This window comes from Tupaia chinensis, unplaced genomic scaffold (genome assembly GCF_000334495.1).
Source record: "Tupaia chinensis unplaced genomic scaffold, TupChi_1.0 Scaffold140308_1, whole genome shotgun sequence".
Taxonomy (NCBI): domain Eukaryota; kingdom Metazoa; phylum Chordata; class Mammalia; order Scandentia; family Tupaiidae; genus Tupaia; species Tupaia belangeri.
The window spans coordinates 652,707-676,664 of NW_006200185.1; the positions used below are offsets into that span (position 1 = coordinate 652,707).

The 23,958-nt window shown below is 38.3% G+C and overlaps 2 protein-coding genes across 2 annotated transcripts in view; one reads left to right on the forward strand and one right to left on the reverse strand.

The window, feature by feature from the left end:
• The window catches only part of FRMD7 (FERM domain containing 7), a 52,305-nt gene extending 32,119 nt beyond the window's left edge, over positions 1-20,186 (forward strand). The window contains exons 8-14 of the mRNA XM_006162612.2: positions 3,949-4,063; positions 4,254-4,401; positions 9,887-9,982; positions 11,801-11,964; positions 14,013-14,081; positions 14,198-14,273; positions 16,672-20,186. Of these exons, the coding sequence (XP_006162674.1) occupies positions 3,949-4,063; positions 4,254-4,401; positions 9,887-9,982; positions 11,801-11,964; positions 14,013-14,081; positions 14,198-14,273; positions 16,672-17,763 (1,760 nt within the window). The 3' untranslated portion in view covers positions 17,764-20,186. The remainder of the gene's footprint in view (positions 1-3,948; positions 4,064-4,253; positions 4,402-9,886; positions 9,983-11,800; positions 11,965-14,012; positions 14,082-14,197; positions 14,274-16,671) is intronic.
• Positions 20,187-20,778: 592 nt separating this feature from the next.
• STK26 (serine/threonine kinase 26) overlaps positions 20,779-23,958 on the reverse strand; it is a 57,606-nt gene continuing 54,426 nt past the window's right edge. The window contains exon 13 of the mRNA XM_006162610.3: positions 20,779-22,569. Within this exon, the coding sequence (XP_006162672.1) occupies positions 22,545-22,569 (25 nt within the window). The 3' untranslated portion in view covers positions 20,779-22,544. The remainder of the gene's footprint in view (positions 22,570-23,958) is intronic.

Genomic DNA, 23,958 nt, shown 5'->3' on the forward strand with positions numbered 1-23,958 from the left:
CGGGACGCGAACGCCGGTCTACTACATGGGAGTCCAGCAACATAGCCATTATGCTAACTGCTGGTCCCACAGTAAATTTTGAAATAGGGAAGTATGTATTCTCAACTTTTTTCTTTTTCAAGATTGTGTTATTTGTTCATTCTGCTTCCTGTGCATTCCATGTAAAATTTAAGAATGTTTGTCAATTTTGGGGACTAGTAGTTAGCGTAATGGCTATGTTGCTGGACTCCCATGTAGTCGACCGCGGTTTGAGTCCCAGACTCAGTGGCTTAAACTCACGCCAGGCACGTGTACTTGTGTGCCCAAGATCCTGAGAGGAGAACGGAGGAGAAGGGATTGCGGCGTGGCCATCCCTCCTGGGGGGTGGGGAGGAGAAAGGGATGCACCATGACCACACCCCACTGGAGGTTGTTTCTTTCCTTTTTTTCTCTCCCTCTCTCATAAGCACATATACCCTTTGGTATAGCAAAAAAAAAAAAAAAAAAAAAATTTTTTCAAATTTAAAAAAAAAAAAAAAAAAAAAAAAAGCCTGCTGTGATTTTGATGGGTGTTGCATTGAGTTTGTAGATCACTTCTGGAAAATTTGCCATCTTTGCAATATTGAGTCTTTGAGCCCATAAATCTTAAATGTCTCTCCATTTTTACAGAGTTTTACTGTTGTGTAGTTTTCACTCTGTAGGTCTCATTCTTCTTGTGTTAAATTTCTTTAGTATTTTATCCTTTTTTGATGTTATTTTAAATGAAATTCCATTTATTTAAATGGTTTTCTCTCTTTTTAAAATTTCCATAGGGCACATGCACTGGCAGGAGAGAGAGAATTCCCCAATGGGGTATGGTCATGCTGCAATCCCTTCTCCTTCATATATCCATCCTCTTGGGATTTAGGGCATATGTGCACACATGCCTGTCACATTTTTCAAGCTGCTGGGGTCAAAGCTCAAAATGTGGTTAGCCATGTGGAATCTGGCTCTCTTAACCAGTAGGTCATGAGACTGGCCTTGGAATTGTTTTCTTACTTTCATTTTTGTATTGTTAATTGCTAGTATGTACAAGTATAGTTACTTTATGTGTACTGATCGATATCTTGCTACCTTGGTGAACTCATGTATTAATTCTAGTAGATTTGTGTGTGTTCCTTAGGATTTTCTATGTACAGAATCATGTTACCTGTAGGTAAAGACAACTTATCTCTTCCTTTTTAGGCAAATTCTTTATATTTCTTCTTCTTGCCTAGAATCACCAGTACAGTGTTGGATAGAAATGGTGAGGATAGACATCTTTGTCTTGTTCCTGGTCTCAGGGGAAAGCATGCAGTCTCTCAATTTGGTATGATTATGATGTTAGCTGTAGGCTTTTTATCAGTTTCAAAAATTTACCTTTGATTCCTTGTTTGTTGAGTTTGTTTTATAATGAATGGGTGTTGGATTTTGTCTGGATCTATTCGGATAATAATGTGTGGTGTTTTTTTTCCTTTAACATAATGTATTGTAGCAATTGATTTTCATATGTTGAACTGACCTTGCAATCCTGGGATAAATCCCACTTGGCCATACAATATAATCCTTTTTATATGTTTCTGGATTCAGCTTACTATGATTTCATTAAGCATCTTTGCTTCTTGCATTCATGAGCTATATTGATCTGTACTTTTCTTGTGATGTCTGTCTGGTTTTGTATCGGGGATACTGGCCTCATAGAATGAGTTAGTAAGTATCCACTGTTTTCTGGAAACGTTTGTAAAGAATTTCTTCTTTGAATATTTGATAGAATTTACCAGCAAAACCATCTGGACTTGATTAGGTTTGGGTGAGATTTTTTTTTTTGTACCTATGTCAATATTGGGAAAATACATAAATAAATAAAGAGTCATTACTTTGATCTTTAAAAATGTTTGTTATCTGGAGATTTTCATTATATTGTGATTTTGAAATATACATTATGCAATTTCTTCTTTGAATATTTGATAGAATTTACCAGCAAAACCATCTGGACTTGATTAGGTTTGGGTGAGATTTTTTTTTTTGTACCTATGTCAATATTGGGAAAATACATAAATAAATAAAGAGTCATTACTTTGATCTTTAAAAATGTTTGTTATCTGGAGATTTTCATTATATTGTGATTTTGAAATATACATTATGCATGTCAGTTGTCTAAAGCTCAGCATGCTATTTGTCTAAAATAAAAATGGAAAACTAAGTCAGAAGAGAAACAAAAAGGATTCCAGCACTAAAAATATTTTTGCCATTGTCCACATATTAGGTCATTGGAAAGTCATGACATATTTTCCTTTAAAGAATTATTTTATTTAACTTTATTTATTGTTTTATTATTTTTTTTCAGTTTGATCAGAGACAGAGAAAGAAAGAAACGGAAAGTGAGAAAATAAGCCACAAGATCTGGGACTTGAACCACAGTCAGCCATGTGGGAGTCCAGCACCTTTAACTCCCATGCCACTTGCTTGCCCCAAGATATGATGCATTTTTCCATGTGAAAAATATGTCATGACTTTCCTGATGACTCAATATTTTACTCAGCAAGAAAGCACTACAATTTCCCATCAAGAATCTATGAAGAGATTTCAGAAAAGTTGTGGAAAAATGGAATTCACTTATATGAGTTCACTTGGGTACAATTATTTTTTAAAATCCATTAACAGCGTATTTTTCTAATGAACTTTTTGAAGACTCCTTCTGTTTACTCCTGCAGTATATATAATGATAACAGATTTGGATATCTGGGTTCTTATTTTACATTAGATTAGAAGTCACAATTAAAAAGAAAATTAAGTGTTCTAAACTTTGACTTCAGAGGAAATCAATGACCAAGAAAGAATTCATGTAAATCTGAGAGAGAGAGGAGGCATAAAAATGATAAAGAAGACAAAAGAATTCAAAAATCTAAATAATCGGAGGTTGTTTACATTCAGGTCAGCTAATCCTAAATATCTTATTAGGCTTTGTAGGCATAGTGCTGCAATAGATGGTTATATGAATAAACTGGAGGCATCTAAAAAAGAGTAAGTTATGACCACAATTCTACTGCCAGCTATTTGAAAAAGTCAGAATAATTTTCAGAATGATTCATCTACTAGGGATTCCAGATAGCTGGGAATTTACTAGATTTCCAAAGTGCAGAGTGATGAATTGGTGGTGACTGGCTTGCATTGTAGTTGGCATTTATATTCCCCTTTCTTGATAAGGTATGATCAGGGTGGAGTAAAGTTGGGAGGTTGTATTAATTTGCTAGGGCTGCCATAACAAAATACCAAGCATTGAATGACTTATAGGACAGAATTTATTTTCTCACAGTCATGGAGGTTAGGGATCCAAGATCAAGGTGTCGCTGGGTTTGCTTTCTTCTGAGGCCTCTCTCCTTGGCTGGCAGATGGCTGCCTTCTCACTGTGTCCTCACATGGTCTTTTTTCTTTGTGCTCCTGTCTGAGTGTCCAAAATTCCTCTTCTTATAAGGATACCAAGCAGATTGGATTAGGGCCCACCCTAATGGTCTTATTTCAACTTAATCGCCTCTTTAAAGGCTCTGTCTCCAAATATAGTCACATTCTGTGGTACTGGGGGTTAGGACTTCAACATAAAAACTTTATTGGAAGGGGACACAATTCAACCTACCACAGGGGCCGATTGGAAGTAGGAGAGATCATAAACAGAATGTGGGAGAAGAAAAACTTAATGAAATATTCAACTGTGATCTTGGAGCATTTAAGACCTACACTGGTTCTATGACTTATTACACAGATTTTATAGAAACCCACTGTTGCTGATTTGAAAAAGAAACATAAATATACATAGAACATGGAGTGGGAGGCATGGTGCTGCACTGGTTGCAGAGAAAAACTGTTTGGGGGAGGTCAGAGGGTATATTGGGTGCTCCATTGCCTAACTCCTCAATGGTAATCTAAATAAAAATGTCACTTTTCTGCCATGCAGCAGAACTGGGAGACTTTCATGAAGAAACAGATAGGAAACATCTGGCACAAACCCGGTACTTACCAAACCAAGACTCTTTAGAGAACAAGATCATGCAGTTTCATCAGAAGCACATGTAAGTACTTTAACTGGCACCTGCTTCTCCCAGTAGAGAACACTAAAGCTGGGAAGAGAATCTTAAAAGCAAGCCCTTAAGCCTGAGAAGCTTCAGGCTCAAGCAAATGCTGAGCTCCTCATGGAGCTCTCAGGATAGGAGTGTCATTCTTGCTATATTTATGAGGCTCATGAATTCTTTCTCCTTGCAGTGGCAGGAGCCCAGCTGAATCTGACATTCTGCTACTGGACATAGCGAGAAAGCTGGATATGTATGGCATCAGGCCTCACCCTGCCAGTGATGGTGAAGGGATGCAGATTCACCTGGCTGTTGCTCACATGGGAGTTTTGGTGTTACGGGTAATAATTCTTTTTAATCCTTTCAATTTCGGTAGTCCCACCCCTCAGTCTTATCACCAGCCAGAAAGAGAAGTAATACTTGGAAAGGAAGTCCTCTTCTCTCAATCTGCTTTGCTGCCATACAAAATTTATAATTGACTGTCTTGACTCTGGGAAATTCACATTAGCCCAGCATGGTGGGGAGATAAAATTGAGAGGCTCTTTGAAACTTCTAGACTGGAGGATTTTGGCATGCCAGAAGCTTTGGCTGTGACACAAAGTGCATTGACTGTCCAAATCCTCCTGAGACACCCTGAAGGTTCCTAAATCTAATAGGCTCTCTTTCAGTTACTGGTTTCATTGGAGATACCCAGTTGCCAGCTAGTGGTGGATTAGTGCCCAACCCTGCCAGCAACCATGGCTGTTTACTGGCTCATTTTTTCCCTAGGACTTTGATTTCCAGGTTAGAAAACAACTTCAGGCTCTCTGGTCTTCAGTCATTATTAATCCTCACCCCAGGGAAGTTCACCAGAGGCTATTTTTTAAAGCAGTTTTTAGTCTATTAGGTGTCCCCATGTCTCTGAACATTCAATTAATTTAGATTCAAGGCAAGGTCCAAAGACACTTGCCTAACCTTCAAAATGACACAGAATCATAGGCAGATACATAGGGCAGGTTTATTCATGAATCACTTGTAAGAAAGGAAGGGATGACCTGAAACCCACTAACCCCAAAGACTGAACTAGAGCACTGAAGTAAGTCACAAAGCAGGTCACTTAGGAACTCAGCTAAGAGAATCTTGACTTTCTCATTTATTTGGTTGTCAAGTTTTCACCATGAGAGTCTCATTGATGGTCAAAGGCCCAGTGAATCACACACCCAGGAGGGACTTGCCACTCATAACATTTTAACCTCTGATCCTTGCCATTGTCTCCCAAATGGGAGAGGTTGGGGGTGGGGCGTAGAGAAACAAGGCCATGGTGTCTGGTGGTGAATTTTTTCATGTGAATACTTACATGTCCAGTTGGAAACAAATAGCTGCTCTTAGAGTATCTGTTATCCCTTCCCCAAATCCAGTGAAAAATTATGGATACTTCTGTATTGAATACTTTGTATGTACTCTTTATTGTACCCTTTGATTTTTAAAATTAGTTTTATTGAAATGTTATTTGCATAGCATAAAATTCACCTGTTTTAAATTGTATAATTCAAGGGCTTTTATTTGGTATATTTGTAGAGTTGGGTGCCCATCTATTCATTCATTCATTCTGTTTTCATATTTATTGTCCATTCTCTCAGTGCTGTGCTGGGCACTAGAGCTATGGAAGTAAATGAGAATGATCCTGACTTCATGGAACTTGAATTTTAATAGTGGGAAGACAGACAATTAAAGAAGTAATTACAAACAAATTTGATATACTTTGTGCTAGAAGCAAGGGTTTACATTCAGGTCAGCTAATCCTAAATATCTTATTAGGCTTTGTAGGCATAGTGCTGCAATAGATGGTTATATGAATAAACTGGAGGCATCTAAAAAAGAGTAAGTTATGACCACAATTCTACTGCCAGCTATTTGAAAAAGTCAGAATAATTTTCAGAATGATTCATCTACTAGGGATTCCAGATAGCTGGGAATTTACTAGATTTCCAAAGTGCAGAGTGATGAATTGGTGGTGACTGGCTTGCATTGTTGTTGGCATTTATATTCCCCTTTCTTGATAAGGTATGATCAGGGTGGAGTAAAGTTGGGAGGTTGTATTAATTTGCTAGGGCTGCCATAACAAAATACCAAGCATTGAATGACTTATAGGACAGAATTTATTTTCTCACAGTCATGGAGGTTAGGGATCCAAGATCAAGGTGTCGCTGGGTTTGCTTTCTTCTGAGGCCTCTCTCCTTGGCTGGCAGATGGCTGCCTTCTCACTGTGTCCTCACATGGTCTTTTTTCTTTGTGCTCCTGTCTGAGTGTCCAAAATTCCTCTTCTTATAAGGATACCAAGCAGATTGGATTAGGGCCCACCCTAATGGTCTTATTTCAACTTAATCGCCTCTTTAAAGGCTCTGTCTCCAAATATAGTCACATTCTGTGGTACTGGGGGTTAGGACTTCAACATAAAAACTTTATTGGAAGGGGACACAATTCAACCTACCACAGGGGCCGATTGGAAGTAGGAGAGATCATAAACAGAATGTGGGAGAAGAAAAACTTAATGAAATATTCAACTGTGATCTTGGAGCATTTAAGACCTACACTGGTTCTATGACTTATTACACAGATTTTATAGAAACCCACTGTTGCTGATTTGAAAAAGAAACATAAATATACATAGAACATGGAGTGGGAGGCATGGTGCTGCACTGGTTGCAGAGAAAAACTGTTTGGGGGAGGTCAGAGGGTATATTGGGTGCTCCATTGCCTAACTCCTCAATGGTAATCTAAATAAAAATGTCACTTTTCTGCCATGCAGCAGAACTGGGAGACTTTCATGAAGAAACAGATAGGAAACATCTGGCACAAACCCGGTACTTACCAAACCAAGACTCTTTAGAGAACAAGATCATGCAGTTTCATCAGAAGCACATGTAAGTACTTTAACTGGCACCTGCTTCTCCCAGTAGAGAACACTAAAGCTGGGAAGAGAATCTTAAAAGCAAGCCCTTAAGCCTGAGAAGCTTCAGGCTCAAGCAAATGCTGAGCTCCTCATGGAGCTCTCAGGATAGGAGTGTCATTCTTGCTATATTTATGAGGCTCATGAATTCTTTCTCCTTGCAGTGGCAGGAGCCCAGCTGAATCTGACATTCTGCTACTGGACATAGCGAGAAAGCTGGATATGTATGGCATCAGGCCTCACCCTGCCAGTGATGGTGAAGGGATGCAGATTCACCTGGCTGTTGCTCACATGGGAGTTTTGGTGTTACGGGTAATAATTCTTTTTAATCCTTTCAATTTCGGTAGTCCCACCCCTCAGTCTTATCACCAGCCAGAAAGAGAAGTAATACTTGGAAAGGAAGTCCTCTTCTCTCAATCTGCTTTGCTGCCATACAAAATTTATAATTGACTGTCTTGACTCTGGGAAATTCACATTAGCCCAGCATGGTGGGGAGATAAAATTGAGAGGCTCTTTGAAACTTCTAGACTGGAGGATTTTGGCATGCCAGAAGCTTTGGCTGTGACACAAAGTGCATTGACTGTCCAAATCCTCCTGAGACACCCTGAAGGTTCCTAAATCTAATAGGCTCTCTTTCAGTTACTGGTTTCATTGGAGATACCCAGTTGCCAGCTAGTGGTGGATTAGTGCCCAACCCTGCCAGCAACCATGGCTGTTTACTGGCTCATTTTTTCCCTAGGACTTTGAGTTCCAGGTTAGAAAACAACTTCAGGCTCTCTGGTCTTCAGTCATTATTAATCCTCACCCCAGGGAAGTTCACCAGAGGCTATTTTTTAAAGCAGTTTTTAGTCTATTAGGTGTCCCCATGTCTCTGAACATTCAATTAATTTAGATTCAAGGTAAGGTCCAAAGACACTTGCCTAACCTTCAAAATGACACAGAATCATAGGCAGATACATAGGGCAGGTTTATTCATGAATCACTTGTAAGAAAGGAAGGGATGACCTGAAACCCACTAACCCCAAAGACTGAACTAGAGCACTGAAGTAAGTCACAAAGCAGGTCACTTAGGAACTCAGCTAAGAGAATCTTGACTTTCTCATTTATTTGGTTGTCAAGTTTTCACCATGAGAGTCTCATTGATGGTCAAAGGCCCAGTGAATCACACACCCAGGAGGGACTTGCCACTCATAACATTTTAACCTCTGATCCTTGCCATTGTCTCCCAAATGGGAGAGGTTGGGGGTGGGGCGTAGAGAAACAAGGCCATGGTGTCTGGTGGTGAATTTTTTCATGTGAATACTTACATGTCCAGTTGGAAACAAATAGCTGCTCTTAGAGTATCTGTTATCCCTTCCCCAAATCCAGTGAAAAATTATGGATACTTCTGTATTGAATACTTTGTATGTACTCTTTATTGTACCCTTTGATTTTTAAAATTAGTTTTATTGAAATGTTATTTGCATAGCATAAAATTCACCTGTTTTAAATAATATAATTCAAGGGCTTTTATTTGGTATATTTGTAGAGTTGGGTGCCCATCTATTCATTCATTCATTCTGTTTTCATATTTATTGTCCATTCTCTCAGTGCTGTGCTGGGCACTAGAGCTATGGAAGTAAATGAGAATGATCCTGACTTCATGGAACTTGAATTTTAATAGTGGGAAGACAGACAATTAAAGAAGTAATTACAAACAAATTTGATATACTTTGTGCTAGAAGCAAGGGGTGCTAAGGTAGCATACAGATGAGAGGGCCTTCACATTTAAGCTAAGCTCTTGGGGAAGTCATTCAGGCCAAAGGGATAGAGTTGGGAGGGAAAAAAAGTGTTCCAGAAAAAGGGCAAAGGCCCTGAGAAGAAAAAAGCATGACACAATCAGGAAACTAACATTAAGTATAATACATGGGTCCTGCCATGAAGATGTTTATTTAGAGAGGTCAGATAAATAGTGCTTGATACCCAACAGTGAGTAATCAACAGTTACTAGGTCATATAATTCATATACATGGTAACTTGTAAGGAATGGATGGGGACAGAAGTAGAGGTAAGAGATAATAAGCTTTATGGATATTTTTGATTTGGGAACTTTGTGACTGTATTATCTATTAAACAAAGAACAAACAAATAAAAACCCTAGGTTGTTTGGGAAGACCAGAGAGAGCTAGAGCAGTTTAGAGGAGTTTGAAATGGGTGTTGACTTCAATAATTATATAGAATATGCTAGAGGAGGTGCTATCAGAGCTGGCAAGAGGGTCTGACTATGTGGAAGGCATTCTAGGTAAGGAGAGGGAGGAAATCACTAGAGGGAAGGTACAAATATGGACAGAACTGTATTTTGGGTTCACAGTGGAATAGAAGGTCGTATATTCAATAGAAAATGTCATTGGGAAAGTCATGACATATTTTTCTGTTTTTCTGTGTAAAAATGCATCATAACTTTCCCAATAACCTATTAGATGAGTTAGCAAAACCTAGCCAAGACTTGAGAATGTGGACAGTGAGAAGCTTTTGAAGGTATTTGAGTAAAAGGCGTAGCAGGAGAAATAGGACTTTATTTTTATTTAGATTTTTTTTCACAGTTGAATCTGGAAACATGGGGAAGACATGAGATTAGAGAAGTTATTGCAGTAATCCTTTTCTACTGTGATCTCCCAGTCCTGGCTAGTAACCTTTCCCAGGCATACCCCTTCTGACTTGTATTCCCAAACAGTCTGGTGTCCCATCTGGAATGCCTTCTTTAGCATATCTTCTACTTAGTGTGATAGGATCAATCTACATGAGAGATGGGTCAAGGATGGCCACATTCATGAAGTGCATTTTATATCAAGTTGGTACTGTTTTAAAAACTAACTCGTGCTGGCACATTTTGAAATTTGCCATGTGCTTCTTCATAGGGAAATACAAAGATCAATACTTTCAACTGGGCTAAAATACGCAAGTTGAGTTTTAAGAGAAAGCATTTTCTCATCAAACTTCATGCCAATATCTTGGTAAGTAGCTTTATAATTATTTTAGTTTTTGTTCACTTAGCATTTTTTTTTCTGCAAATGGTTAGAATACAAGTGGTAAACTTGGCTGACCATGAGGGGTGATGCTGACACCTTTCACCCCTTTTGCAGGTAGATGAATAAACCAGAGCTTTAAGTTATATTTTTACTGAAGGCAAACACTAAGAAACCTGATTGGAAGTTTAGAAGGAATAAAGTGATAGGAAAATGGGGTGCCTGGCCTGAAAGGCAGGTCTCCATGGATATCATTCTTTTAGGGCTTTGATGAGTCAAAAGAAAATGACTACATAGAGGACTATAGAGACATTCATTTGATAATGATGTGTTGCATTTTATAAAATATCTTTATCTACTTTCCTTAAGCAAATATTATTACATGCACGCATGACCCAGACAACCAATGGGGTGCCACTGCATGTTACTGGAGCCGTATGTGAGGCCCTGGGTTCAGATCCTGGGTCAATCTAAACACACCAGGTGTACCTGTAGGTGTACACGTGATCCTTGCTGGAGGAGGATGCATATTGCAGGAGTACTTGGCTCTCTTTCCATAAACAAACTTTAAAAAAAATGAAGTGGAAAGTACGCATCAACTATTGGGTTGTTGGAAAAGTCATGATGTATTTTTTTCTATGGAAAAATGTGTCATGACATTTCTAAAAAACCAAATCATTTAAAAAATTGTGCTACAGGGCATGTATCCTTACTGGAGAAAGAGTGAGAGTGAGAGCGAAAGTGACAGTGAGAGCGAGAGCGAGAGCAAGAGAGACACAGAGAGAAAGCACCCCACGGAGTGATGGCCATGCCACAATCCCTTCTCCTCCTTTTCCTTTTGAGATTTTGGACATGCATGCACTTGTGCCTGGTATGTTTTTTAAGCCAATGGGTCCAGGACTCAAACTGCACTATCAGCCATGTGGGATCCAGCCTTGCCCCACCATGCCACTGGCTGGTCCACATTAACTAAATTTAAAACTACAGAAAATCCAGTAGTTTGAGTTTCATGCTCTAGATTATTGTCTAATATAAAAGTGATCATTTAAACACTTAAGGAGATCCGATCCTGTGTGAAGTTCATAGAGAGCCTTAGGGGCTGCGTGTAGAAACCTGGATAGGAAGGGGGGATGGCAATGTAATAGATTGATGGGGCTGTTGAAAACAGAGCTGCAAGCATACCAGGTAACCTTGGGCTAATGGGGGTAGATAGTGAGTCAAGAGGTGGAGAAAACTTGGACTCTAGATCTGAAAGGTAAGCTCTCCCCTAGGATAGATCAAATATGCTAAATGCTAACATAAAACATCATAGAAGGTGGTAGCATAGAGAGGAAAAGTTTCCAGTTGGTACATTAAAAAGACTCATATACATGTAATCATCCTGTAAGTCCTCCCATCTGTAAGGAGATTTCCTCCTACCCCCCCTTTCCTGTTGGTCATTTATTACTTCTTGTCACCTTGAAAGGATGACCTTTCATGTTCATTTTAACAAAATTTGCCACTTCATAAAAATGTTCCTGGCAGAGAAGAGATGTTTTTTTTAAAAAAAGTGCTTAAGGTGAAGGGAGTGTGCAAAACAAGGTTTGCTTCTTAGAGAAGACTCTGTTTGTGAGCAGCGGCCCTGTTTATCTGTTCTTTGGAAGGTTGCCAATCATATGCTTTCAGTAGGTGTGAAGCTTACAGGGAGCCAATTGGAAAATCAGAAGCTGTGTGAGCCTCCTGGCCTATAGTTTAGAAGGCATTGGGATGTGAAGATCTCTGATATTGTTGAAGGATGTTTTGCTTGATAAAAATTGGTTTATACAGGTGCTGTGCAAGGACACCTTGGAGTTCACCATGGCCAGCCGAGATGCTTGCAAAGCTTTCTGGAAGACTTGTGTGGAATACCATGCTTTCTTCAGGCTTTCAGAAGAGCCCAAATCAAAACCCAAAACGCTCCTTTGCAGCAAGGGTTCTAGTTTCCGCTATAGGTAATTAAATATTACACATCGGCGAACTACACACGTTGCTTATTTTCAATAACATAAGAGGCATGGGAGGAGTTTAAATTCTAGATATGATAAAGAATTCATTTTAGTGACTTGAAAGATTATACCTTTTACTGCTCATTTTCGATATGACACATTAAGTCAACATTTCCTAATTGTGAGGCAGGACGAGAGGCATGCCCTACCTTAGAGGTTGGATCAGTATCCTGGCAAGGATGGCAGGGGTGAGGACATGTGGGGAATATGTGCAGTTTCAGAAAATGTATTCAATGAACCTACTGTTTCCCTTTTATCTAACTTCTATACAATCCACAGAAAGGAGAGCTCAACAACACTCTAGTGGTGCTGGTTAGGCAAAAGGTAAAATGAAAAGGCACCAGAGGGAATAAAGAATTAAAAAGATGGAGCAGGATCTAGACAGTGGTAACATAATACTCTGCCCTGTGAGACTAATCCTCGTGGGAAGGTTCCAGCTTCTTGCCCAGAGACCTCCCTGAGTCTGCCAGACATGCGTGTGCCCATGATATGGGGCTGACAGAGGCTAGAGGTGAACCACAGCATCAGGTCCTGGTTGGAAGTGCTGTCTTCCTGCTTCTTTTTCTGTGTCTCACTCATGAAATAAACAAACTGTGTTTTGTAAGAATTATTTTTGGGGGGCCAGCAGATGGCATAATGGCTATGTCGCTGGACTCCCATGTAGTCGACTGCAGTTTGAGTCCTGGACCCAGTGGCTTAAACTCACGACGGGTGCGTGTGCATGTGTGCCCAAGATCCTGAGAGGAGAATGGAGGAGAAGGGATTGTGGTGTGGCCATCGTCCCTGGGGAGTGATTTCTCACTTTCTGTCTCTCTGTCTTTCTGGTGAGCACATGCGTCCTATAGCAAAAACCTCTCCAAAAAAAAGAAAAATAATTACTTTTTAATTTTTAAACTTTATTATTATTATTATTATTATTATTATTCTCCAAGTTGACCAGAGAGAGCGAGCGAGAAAGTGAGAAAGGAAGCCACCAGGTCTGGGATTTGGACCAGGTGGGCGTCCAGTGCCTTTAACCACCATGCCACCTACCGGCCCCATAAACAAACATTTTTTTTTTAATTAAAAAAAATTGAGCAATATTGCACTTGACGTTCTTTACTGCAGGTCACACCTTAGGGGAACGGAAGTGAGGTCAAATTAAGATAATGTTTTTACTTGAATACACCAAGCTAGGAATTCTTTTCAAGAAGTTTTCAAAACCCTTAGCTAAGATAAAAAAAAAAAAAGTCGTAATCAAATGCTTCCACATAAGGGAATTTTTCCATAGTGGAAGCCTGCCCTAATATGAATTGAGATCTCAAAAACTTCACATATTTTCGATGGAATCCTTCCAGAATATATTCTCCAAATCCCTACCTTCTTAAACAGATGATACAGAGCATATTTTGCCCTTTTCTTAATGACCTGAGTTATTATAAACATCACTTATTATCTTCTGCAGGCAGCTGTAGTGCAGTGATGGCCTCAGGGCGGGGGAGGCATGTCTGGCCCTGCACTTCAGTGATAAATAGCCCAGGCTTTTGGGTTTTATTATTCTTGTGATTTCTTTTTTGGCTCTTGTGTTTCTCCCAGCAGTCAGCTGGCTTTCTTTGCTAGTATATGCCTGACTGGAGCAACCGTCTTGTACTGTCTAGCTTGCTGCTTTTCTTCTGCAGTGGATCGGAAAACAGATCAATAGCCTCATTAGAAGTAATATGTAAAGTAAGTCAGTTGACTGATTTGGAGGTAGAGGCAAGGCCTTTTAAGGAAAGCATATTAGTTTTTACGTCTAGAGTTGTTAACTGTTATATAATTTGGTTCAGGGGTTTTAAAAGAATTTCTGAGTATTCGAGGTTGCTCTATGCCTGGTCCTTCAATAAGTGGATATTATCACTAATTTGATGGTTAAAGATTCATGATAGAGTCATTCATCAAGAAATAAGGCTTTCGAGTTTCGGTAGCCTACTGGCTTATGACTGGAATCAACCATTGTCATCTTCTCATTATAATAGTGGAAGAACACAAAGGCAACTTTTGGAATATGGGAAAAAAGGGAGGTTGAAGAGCTTGCCATTTGAAAGGTACGCGCTTTTGTTTTTCTTTCTCGTGCTGGTTTTCAGTTGAATTTAGGGATTTGTATGTATCCTGGTGTTCACATGAAGGCTAATTCAATGACTTCTCTGTTTGGGGATTTCAGGAAACATTACCCATCTCAGTACCATGAACGACAGTGCAGATCCTCGCCAGATCTCCTCTCTGATGTGTCAAAACAAGTACGATTTCCCCAAATTCCTACTTTAGATAAATGTAATTTGTCAAAATTTCAGATGCTTCCAAGAATGGATTCTGCCAGAATTTCCCAGTGTGTAAAAAGGTTACTCTGTTTGAGTAGGTGAGCCTCCTGGGGAGATCTGTCAGCTTAGTCTTTCCTGCCAATAGAACACTATTTAGTAAACTACCACTGTTGTGTGCCTTCCAGATTGGAAGGATCTGGCACATCTTCAAATTGCAGCCTGTATTGCTAACATATTGCAAAATACAGACACAAATGAATTCCTATGGCTTTTTTTTAAAGATTTTTTTTTCTTTTTACCATAGGGCATGTATGCTCACTGGAAAGAGACAGAGAAAGAGAGAAAGTGAGAAATCACCCTCCAGGGGAGTCACACGTCACACTGCAATCTCTTCTCCTCCATTCTTCTCTAGTGATTTTAGGCATGCATGCACACATGCTCAGAGTGATTTTCTAGTCGCCAGGTCCAGGACTCGAACTGTAGTAGGCCATGTGGGAATTCAGTCCCTTAACCACCATGCCACCTGCTGGCCCCTGGCTTTGTACTTCTGTTTTTTAAATAGGTTTTTACCTTAGGGCATGTGCACTTACCAGAGAGGGCGAGAGACAAAGACAGTGAGAGGGAAAGTGAGAAATCACCCTCCAGAGAGAATGGTCACACCACAATCCTCCCTTCTTCATTCTCCTCCCAGGATCCTGGACATGCATCCACACATACTTGGTGTGATTCTTTAGTGATCAGGTTTGAGACTGCTGGGTCCTGTATTTTTAACAGTTCTGTTTCCCCCCCCCCCTTGAAATCTTATTAGTTTTTTCTTTGTCATAGAGTGTGTGTGCTCATTGGAGAGAGACAGAGAGTGACAGAGAGTGGAAAAGTGAGAAATTACCTTCCAGGCAGATTACCAAACAGCAATCCCTTCTCCCTTTTCCTCCTAAGATATTGGGCACACAAGCACATGTGCCCAGCATGATTTTCAAACTGCCACGTCCGGGACCCAAACCACGGTTAGTCATGTGGGAGTCCAGTGCCTTAACCACCATACCACCTGCTGCCCCACGCCTCCCCAAGAAAATATTAAGGTTTAGAGGAAGGTGTATGATCTTGGATTAAGGTTTTGAAGTATTTTTGCTATGTAATTTTGTAACTTAAGGACAGTGTTGTTTTCTGGAATTGTGAAATGATTATTTCATTTTTTTTTTTAATTTTAAATAAAAGGGAGGGGGAGAGAAAGAGGAAAAGAGAGACTAGGAGAGGGAACCAGCAGTTAGCGTAATGGCTATGTCGCTGGACTCCCACATAGTCGACTGCAGTTCGCGTCCCGGACCCGGTGGCTTAAAACTCACACCGGGCGCGTGTGTGTGCGTGCCCAGGATCCCAGGAGGAGAATGGAGGAGAAGGGATTGCGGCATGGCCATCCCCCCTGGGGGGTGATTTCTCACTTTCTGTCTCTATGTCTCTCTCTGTCTGTCTGGTGAGCGCACGTGCCCTATAGTGAAAACCTCTCCAAAAAAAAAAAAAAAAAAAAGAGAGAGAGAGAGAGTAGGGGGGATACAGAGAGGTATTTCTGACAGGGTCTTGTTGCATTCTTCCATCCTAGCCCCTCAACTAAAGTTATAGGCACACATTACTGTACCTGCCCTGTTCAGATTGGTCCATTGAATCTAGGCCTTGTGTCCTCAACATGTACAGTATAACTGGGCCTTTGAGTTTTATAATATGAACTTTGTTAAATGTCTTTCTTTTGCTTTCCATTGAAAAAAATTAACTTGTGGTTTGTTGGAAAAGTCATGATGCACTTTTGCATGAATAGAAAAATATGTCATGACTTTTCTGACAACCCCACATATGTATCATAAACTCTCCTGCCTTCATTTAAGTCAGAAAGTTTTTATCCAAAAGGCATCAGAAGTATTATGATGAAAGGTACCATCTAGTATATGAACCTCTCAAGCTACTCCTAGTCATCTGCCCCCATTTTACTGAAAATACACGGGCCAGAGCAGGGAGATTAGACTTGTCTATGGTCATATCGCAAGTCAGTGACAGAGCCAGGATTATCAGGCAAGACTCCCAATTCATTGAGATAGTTACTAAGCCAAAGTGCTTGAAGTTCATTGCTGCCTCAAATATACAAATGCAGAGGCTGAAAGCGGGGTAGAATTAAGGAATAATGTCACATGTACTTTTTAACATACAAACTGGGATATAGTACAAATGACTCCCCCTTTTATACATTTATCAACCCTGGAGTAGAACATGGATTGAAGTGATTTTGTGAAGAGCCACCTTTTCAAGTTCAAGGCTAATTTATATCTCTGCCCCCGCCCCAACCAAATGGCTTTTTTCCTCCTTTCACTACTATGTTCTTCTCTTCAAGGTGGAAGACTTGAGACTAGCATACAGCGGTGGGTACTACCGAAATGTGAATGGAGTGCACGCATCTGAGCCTGTGCTAGATAGCAGGAGGAGGAACTCTGCAGTGGAGGTCACATTTGCAGCTGAACTAGAGCGTTCCAAACCTGAGGCAGATCCTACGTTGTTACATCAGTCTCAAAGCAGTTCATCTTTCCCTTTTATTTATACAGACCCTGTCTTTACCACTGACCCTGATCCTGACCCTGATCCCAGAGACTTCTTTGAAGAAAGAAGTCCTCTAAGCTCCTTCCAAACAAGTTGTACCTTTGCTGACAATCAAATGAGCACATCTTCTGGCCTCACAAACAAAGTGAGTCCAGCAAGGCAGCTAACTTACACAGATGTGCCCTATATTCCTTGTACCAGTCAGCAGGTTGATATTATGCCTCCACAAGTATTTTTTTATGTGGACAAGCCACCCCAGGTACCCAGATGGTCTCCAATCATGGCAGAGGAAAGGGCAAGACCAGACAGCTATATAGAGCCCACTGCAATTAAGCCAGTCAAAAGAAGCCCAAGGAATATCAGAATGAAGAGCTTTCAGCAAGATTTTCAAGAACTCCAAGAAGCTATGCCCAGACCTAGTGGTAGGAGAAACATCAATGTAGATCTAGAAGAGGAAGACCCAAATTTAGAAGATGCATTTGCATATAACATTCAAGAACATACCCCTAAACGGTCTCAGAGCCAATCAGACATGAAAACTATTCGTTTCCCTTTTGGGTCAGAATTTAGACCTTTAGGGCCTTGTCCTGCTCTGAGTCGTAAAGCAGACCTATTTACATATATGTTTCCAGAGAAGGAGTTTCCAGCAGTCCGAACAGATCAGAGTACAGCAGAAAAATATGTAGCTAGTGAATCTAGTGATTCAGAATCAGAGATTCTTAAACCAGACTACTACTCCTTGTATGGCAAAGGAATAAGGTCACCCATGGCCAGAGTCCGCCTGTCTTCTGGTAGTCTGCAGTTAGATGAAGAAGAAGAAGTATCTTTCAACGCACCAAGTGCTGAAGACAGGACTTTGCTAAAACCATGTAATTACTTTTTAGCTTAAAAGTGTGAGCTCCATGAACATTTGTGGGCCACTTCTGTTACCAACTTAGGTAAAAAAAAAATAAGGAACTTTTCGTACAAAACTTTTTTTTTGCTTACTATTTATTAGTGTTGAATCTTCTCATTCCGGGCACCTAGTTTACGAAAGGTCCAGCTGCTGCCCCACATTGCAAGCTTCACTGTTCTATTCTCTCTGAAAGTACTTTGGAACATATCCTCTCCTCACCAGCACTATTGCTGGTATTCGTCATCTTCATTATACATTTCTTCAAAGATGCATTGGCTTTCTGAAACTGAAGAATGGTGACAATGTGGTTTGACAAATGGAATTGATTTCTAGTAACATTTAGTGATTTAGTACATTGCTGCTGTGTTGACCATGCTGTTCTTAAAGAATACTGGACCAAGGTGTCAATCTTCGTTATTTATATAAGGCCTGGTACACATAATCTTGTCATATGGTAAGGACTTCAACTTTTATAGCATATATGTGGGGAAGCATGGCCCTCCTATACACTCAGGAACAAGGTGATGGCATGGATCCTCTCAATAGAACACAAAATTAGAATTATTTTGGACTTCTCAGAATTTTACACCTAGAAAGCTCATGAATTAAACCAATTTCTTAAGTCAGATATATACCTGATGAGTATATCTCACTTATAACTTCTATATTTTTTAGATCCTTGGAGTAATTTGTTTGGATAATCCATCACAGACAAAACATCTAAACTTTTAAGTGGTTTTCTATGATTTTTAACCAAATTTTTGATGTCATAAGGACATAATCTTAGCTTCATTGTTGCTGTATGAATTATTTTGCTTTTACGTGGGAATTTTTAGTAGCTTTGAGATGAAATTCACATACCATAAATTCACCCATTTAAAGTGTAGTGTTCAGTAGCTTTTAGTATATATACATATATTTTTATTTAATTGCCAAAAGGTGTGTGTGGTCACCAGAGAGATAGAGAGAAGAAGAGGGAGAAAGCACCTCCCAATGTAGCATAGTTATGTTGCAATCCCTTCTCCATTTCTCCATTCCACTGGGATTTGAGGCACTCATGTACACAAATTCTACATGTTTTATCAAGCCTCCAGAGCTGGGATTTGAACCATGGTCAACCATGTGGGAACTGGCTTCCTTAACCACTAGGCCTCAGAGCAACCCTGGTTTTTAGTATGTTAAGAGTACAGCCATTATTATGGCTTAATTTAAAATGTTTCTGAAAAATATTTTCATAACTCCAAAAAGAAGTCCCATATCCATTATCAGTCATTCTCAATCCCCAAGACCTCCCCCTTCCATTCCCAGGCAATCACTAATTTACTTTCTGACTCAACTTACTTGCCTCTAGCACACATTTCATATAAATGTAACCATATAAGATGTGATCCTTTGTAATAATTTTTTTTCACTTAGCATAATGTTTTCAATATTCATCCATATTGTAACATGTATCAGTACTTCATTGCCTTTTCTGATTGGATAGTATTCTGTTGTACAGATATATCAGTTACTATTTATCCACTCATCAGTTGATGGATTTGGGTTATTTCCCTAATTATACCAATGCCAATATAAAAATTTTATACAAGTTTTATATGGACATACATTTTCATGTCTCTCAGCTATATACCTAGACTTGCTGAGTCTAAATGTGGGCGAGACTTAAATTTAGTTTTATTTTAGTAGCTTTATCAATATACAATTCACATTTCATACAAATTGCCCATTTAAATTGTACAATACAATGGCTTTTATTATGTTCAAAGTATCATAATCTATCAGTCACAACATTTTATTGCCAAAAAGAAAAAAGAAACTATTGGGTCATCAGAAAAGTCATGAGTTTTTCTATGCAAAAATGCATCATAACTTTTCCAATGACCCAATGTATAATCGTTAGCAATCTTTCACCATTTCGCTCTCTCCCACCACCTGAAGTTCTGTATTATTATCTAGTATATGTAGTGAAAGATGGATGTTACTAGATCTGCTTATCTAATTTTTCCTGCCAGAATTTATTTTTTGCTGTATATTACTGCATGTATGTAGGCAAGAAAATGAGATGAATGTTATTTTAATAAAGAGTGATGAAAAATCCATTAAATTAAAAGTAAGTATGGTCTTCCTTTTTGAAAAATCAATTTCAGAAGCGATGGGCTCTGGCCTATAACTAAAGGGAAGGGATAATTATAGATAAGGAAAAGGAGGGAGGTAAGTGAAAATGTGTGGTTGGTGGAGAAGTGGTAGAATGGAGGAATAGCTGGAAATGCATAGGACAGCACTAACACTGGGCTGAGTTACTGAACCAAAATTCTCTTTACCCATTCAGAATTTCTGTTCTAGTCCTCTCCAAGGTATAGCATTCTATCTCAGCACTTTATTTTCTTTGTTGATTTTAATGTTAATTCTGACATACTTACAAGATACTGTTAAGTACAAACTTCAAAGAAATAATATCATTATATAGGAAAGCTATTTTTATATATACCTTAATAGAGAAAAGATGAATATCCAGGAACTGAAAAGTCTAGAATATATTCAATAAGAACATCTTGAAGCCTGATCACCTATATACTCTATAGGTTCTTTTAAGCTACACTAAGTTCACTCCCAACTTTTTCTCTAGGAAAAACTCGAATTCTATTATGCTACCTGCTATATCTCAACTCAATGTTTGAAAATCTTTCCTAAATTTGTTTTCCCTAGAGAAGTATAAGGCTCAAATCTGTATTTGATCTTCTAATAAAACAATAAGGTAACCCAACCCAGGACATTTTTGAGTGAAAGAGGACTTTATTAATAATGTTTTCAAGATGGGAGGCAGAAATTAGGACAGATAGTCACTGTAGCTATAATAAGTCCTTAATAAAATGGAAAGAATATTGTCTACATTTCAACAGAAACCTTGGTTTTAACATCCTAACAGTGCTAAGGCAAGGAGAAATAATTTGAAGCAATGAAAATAATACAGTATCCTCCCCCAAAGAAAACAAACATTAAGAACCATGAAATTTAAATATTTATTTTTAAAACCCCCAACACACTGGAATATGCTTCACCTAGAAACAGTTTACAGGACTAATACCTATAATGAATAAGCAATACAAATGAATCTGTGATGCAGCTCTGTTGTAAAGTTTCAAATAATCAATTTATAAATTGGTTGCTTTTACTTTTACAAAAATATTTATTTAATCCATGATATGAGTTTCAAAATTATTTCCAAACCTCTACAGAATATAATCTGTAACTGAATTTTAACTATGTAGCAGATGAAAATTTTAACTCAACCATCAAAATACAATGTGTTAAAAGTAATTGTTACAGTATAGGCACCGATGAAAATAATTTTCTTGTCATATGACACCACAACAACTTTCTCAAGTGTCTGTGTTATAGTTTAAAAAATAGGATGTACTGGCCACTTTGACTACAAACTATTCTTACTTGAAGAATAGCTTTCCTCTAATATTTGGCAATTATTCAGATTTTTTTTTTAAAAAAAAGGCTTTTGTGCAAAACCCAAAATGTGCAGATCCAAATAGTACAACATTAACTCTAAAACTAATTAATATCAATAATTCTACAACTACTGAAACACAGCCCCAGTTTAGAACTTAGGCAGGCATAATATATATACTGGGCTGTAAAGGAAAATGTATTACCCACTTAACAGTACCATAAATATAACTGAAATTAACTGTACAATCTAACTCACCTCTGTATGGACAGAAATCATCCTGTACTATGATTACTTTCATATTATCTAGAAAATGCCCACTTAAATACCCTTTCAAAAATGAACAAGTGATGCTTATATACGGATAATTATGAAGGACAAATATGTATAAATAGTTTATAGGACAATTTAATATCATAACAAAAATATGCAGGTGTAAGTAGTATTTATACCTGTGGATCAGGTATTTCATCACAACAATCAGCTTTTTTTAAAAGCTCTCCAGATCCAAGCATTCAATATGCAATTTGAGCTGAAGATTTATAAAATGAAGCCAGGCTAATTCCTACAGTACTACAGAAAACTCATCCTTGCCTAATGATATTGATTTAAATTTCCAACCATATTAAATAAGGGTTAATTGCTTCTTCTTTCTAAAAGTGAAGGTAAAATACTGTACACCCAGATGAACCTCCTTTGCTACATGTCGCCAGCAAATGCTTCCAACACAGGGCTCTCAAATGTCACCATCACTGAGCTGACTGGAATATCATACCAACTTCTTAGAAAAGTCAGTACCTTTCTAGGTTTCATTTCCAAGAGCTTATGAAGAATTTGTTTAAAGAAGGTACGACTTATTTCTACCTCTTCACCAATAGTCATTCTTTTTAGAATAAGCTTGTATAAATTACCAACAGCTTTTTGAAGCTTGATGATTTACCCAAGTTGAATGTTTAGGATGACTTTGAAAGATCTGTACGTTTTGTTAGTGTACAGTTAAGTGATGATCAAAACATGAAAGGTATTCATCCTAGTAGCTTAACAAATAAGGATACCTAAAAGCAAAACTGCATCTCGACACTTACTAGAATACAAGTGAAAGTAAAATATTAAAAGTTACTCATTACAAAATAATCTCTTTAAAATATAAAGTGATAAACAGCATCACAAAATAGTTAAGTAGCTTCTTCCAAATCTTCAATGCTGCAAAGATCCAAAAGGCACATGGAGCTTGTGAGTTAAGCATTGTTAAGCTTGAATAGGTTTGGTGGGTTTCTATGGGTCCATATGAAACAAGCCAATAAGAAGTTTCTTAGGAGGATTCATCTGCTGAACACCTATAAAATTAAAAACAAACAAACAAACATGTAAATCAACGAACAACTATGCATGCCTCTATTTCTCATTTTTATAAACTTTGCGATGAAGGAACTGAATCAGCAAATGACATAAATTCTTTCTATTTAATCTCATCACACAGATATTAAAATATAAAACAAATATGAAAACATTTTTTCTGATTTCACAATTTCCAACTGATGTATTTGCAAACTGGAAAACAGATGAGAGTTTTCCATGAACATCTAAGAGATTTTAAGTGGCCCTTTAGTTTATAAGTACAAGTGGACTCTAGCAGACAGAAAGGCCTTCGAGTGTGTGTGATTTTACAAGCCTATAGTTTGGTCCCACTTGATCCCAATGGCATCACAAATACTAGGAAATAAAAAGATGCGAGAAGAGATATAGAAGAGATATAATGAAATTAGGTTAAAGTTAGTATTACTTTATAACTCGCTTGAGCTAAGGAATAAATGTGTGTGTATGCGTACAAAAGTCATGCTTAGAAAAAGAATTTTAAAATTAGGTGTAAGAACTTTCTTTTCTTTTCTTTTTTGTTTTTAGATTTTTGCTATAGGATGCATGCACTCGCCAGAGGCAGAAAAAGACAGAGACTATGTCTTGAATAAATTGTTCTATTTTGATATAAAAAAAAAGACAGAGAGACAGAAAGTGAGAAATCACCCCCTGGGGGGATAGCCATGCTGCAATCCCTTTTTCTCCATTCTCCTCTCCGGATCTTAAGCATGCATGCACATGCTCCCAGCATGATTTCAAGTCACTGGGTCCAGGATTCAAACAGTGATTGGCTACGTGGGATTCCAATGCCTTAACCACTATACCTCCTGCTGGCCCCACAAACTTTCTTAAATGTGAACAAAATCAAACTGATAGTTCAAGAGATGGTATAGAAAGTGAAGGGGAACATAAGGGCCTTTTATCATCCGGACTAGTTCCTCTACTTAAAATCTTTTCCTTAACTTATGGGGGTCAAACACAGGAGACTTAGCACTGGAAACTATGTGAATAGTGGCGTTTCTTCCAACACTGAGAGTAATGGCAAGAGTGAACACATTTCTAAATGATGTTACAAGAGCCCAATTAAGAATATGCTCATGACCATTTGTCTATACTCCTTCTAGAAGGGAAATAAAAACAAAACAAGTCATTTCATTCCATGGTAAACTACCTCATCATGCCTAATGATAATAATTCCAAAAGCTCATGTTTAAGATAAGCAAAACCAAAATTGTTTTTGAGGATACAATGATTAAAAAGTCACCTTTTAGGAATAGTTAAAATAATTGGATGAAGGTAATTATATTGTATCATAAATTAACATCCCACAGAAAATGTCAAAACAGTTTTTGAAAATGATATTTCAAACT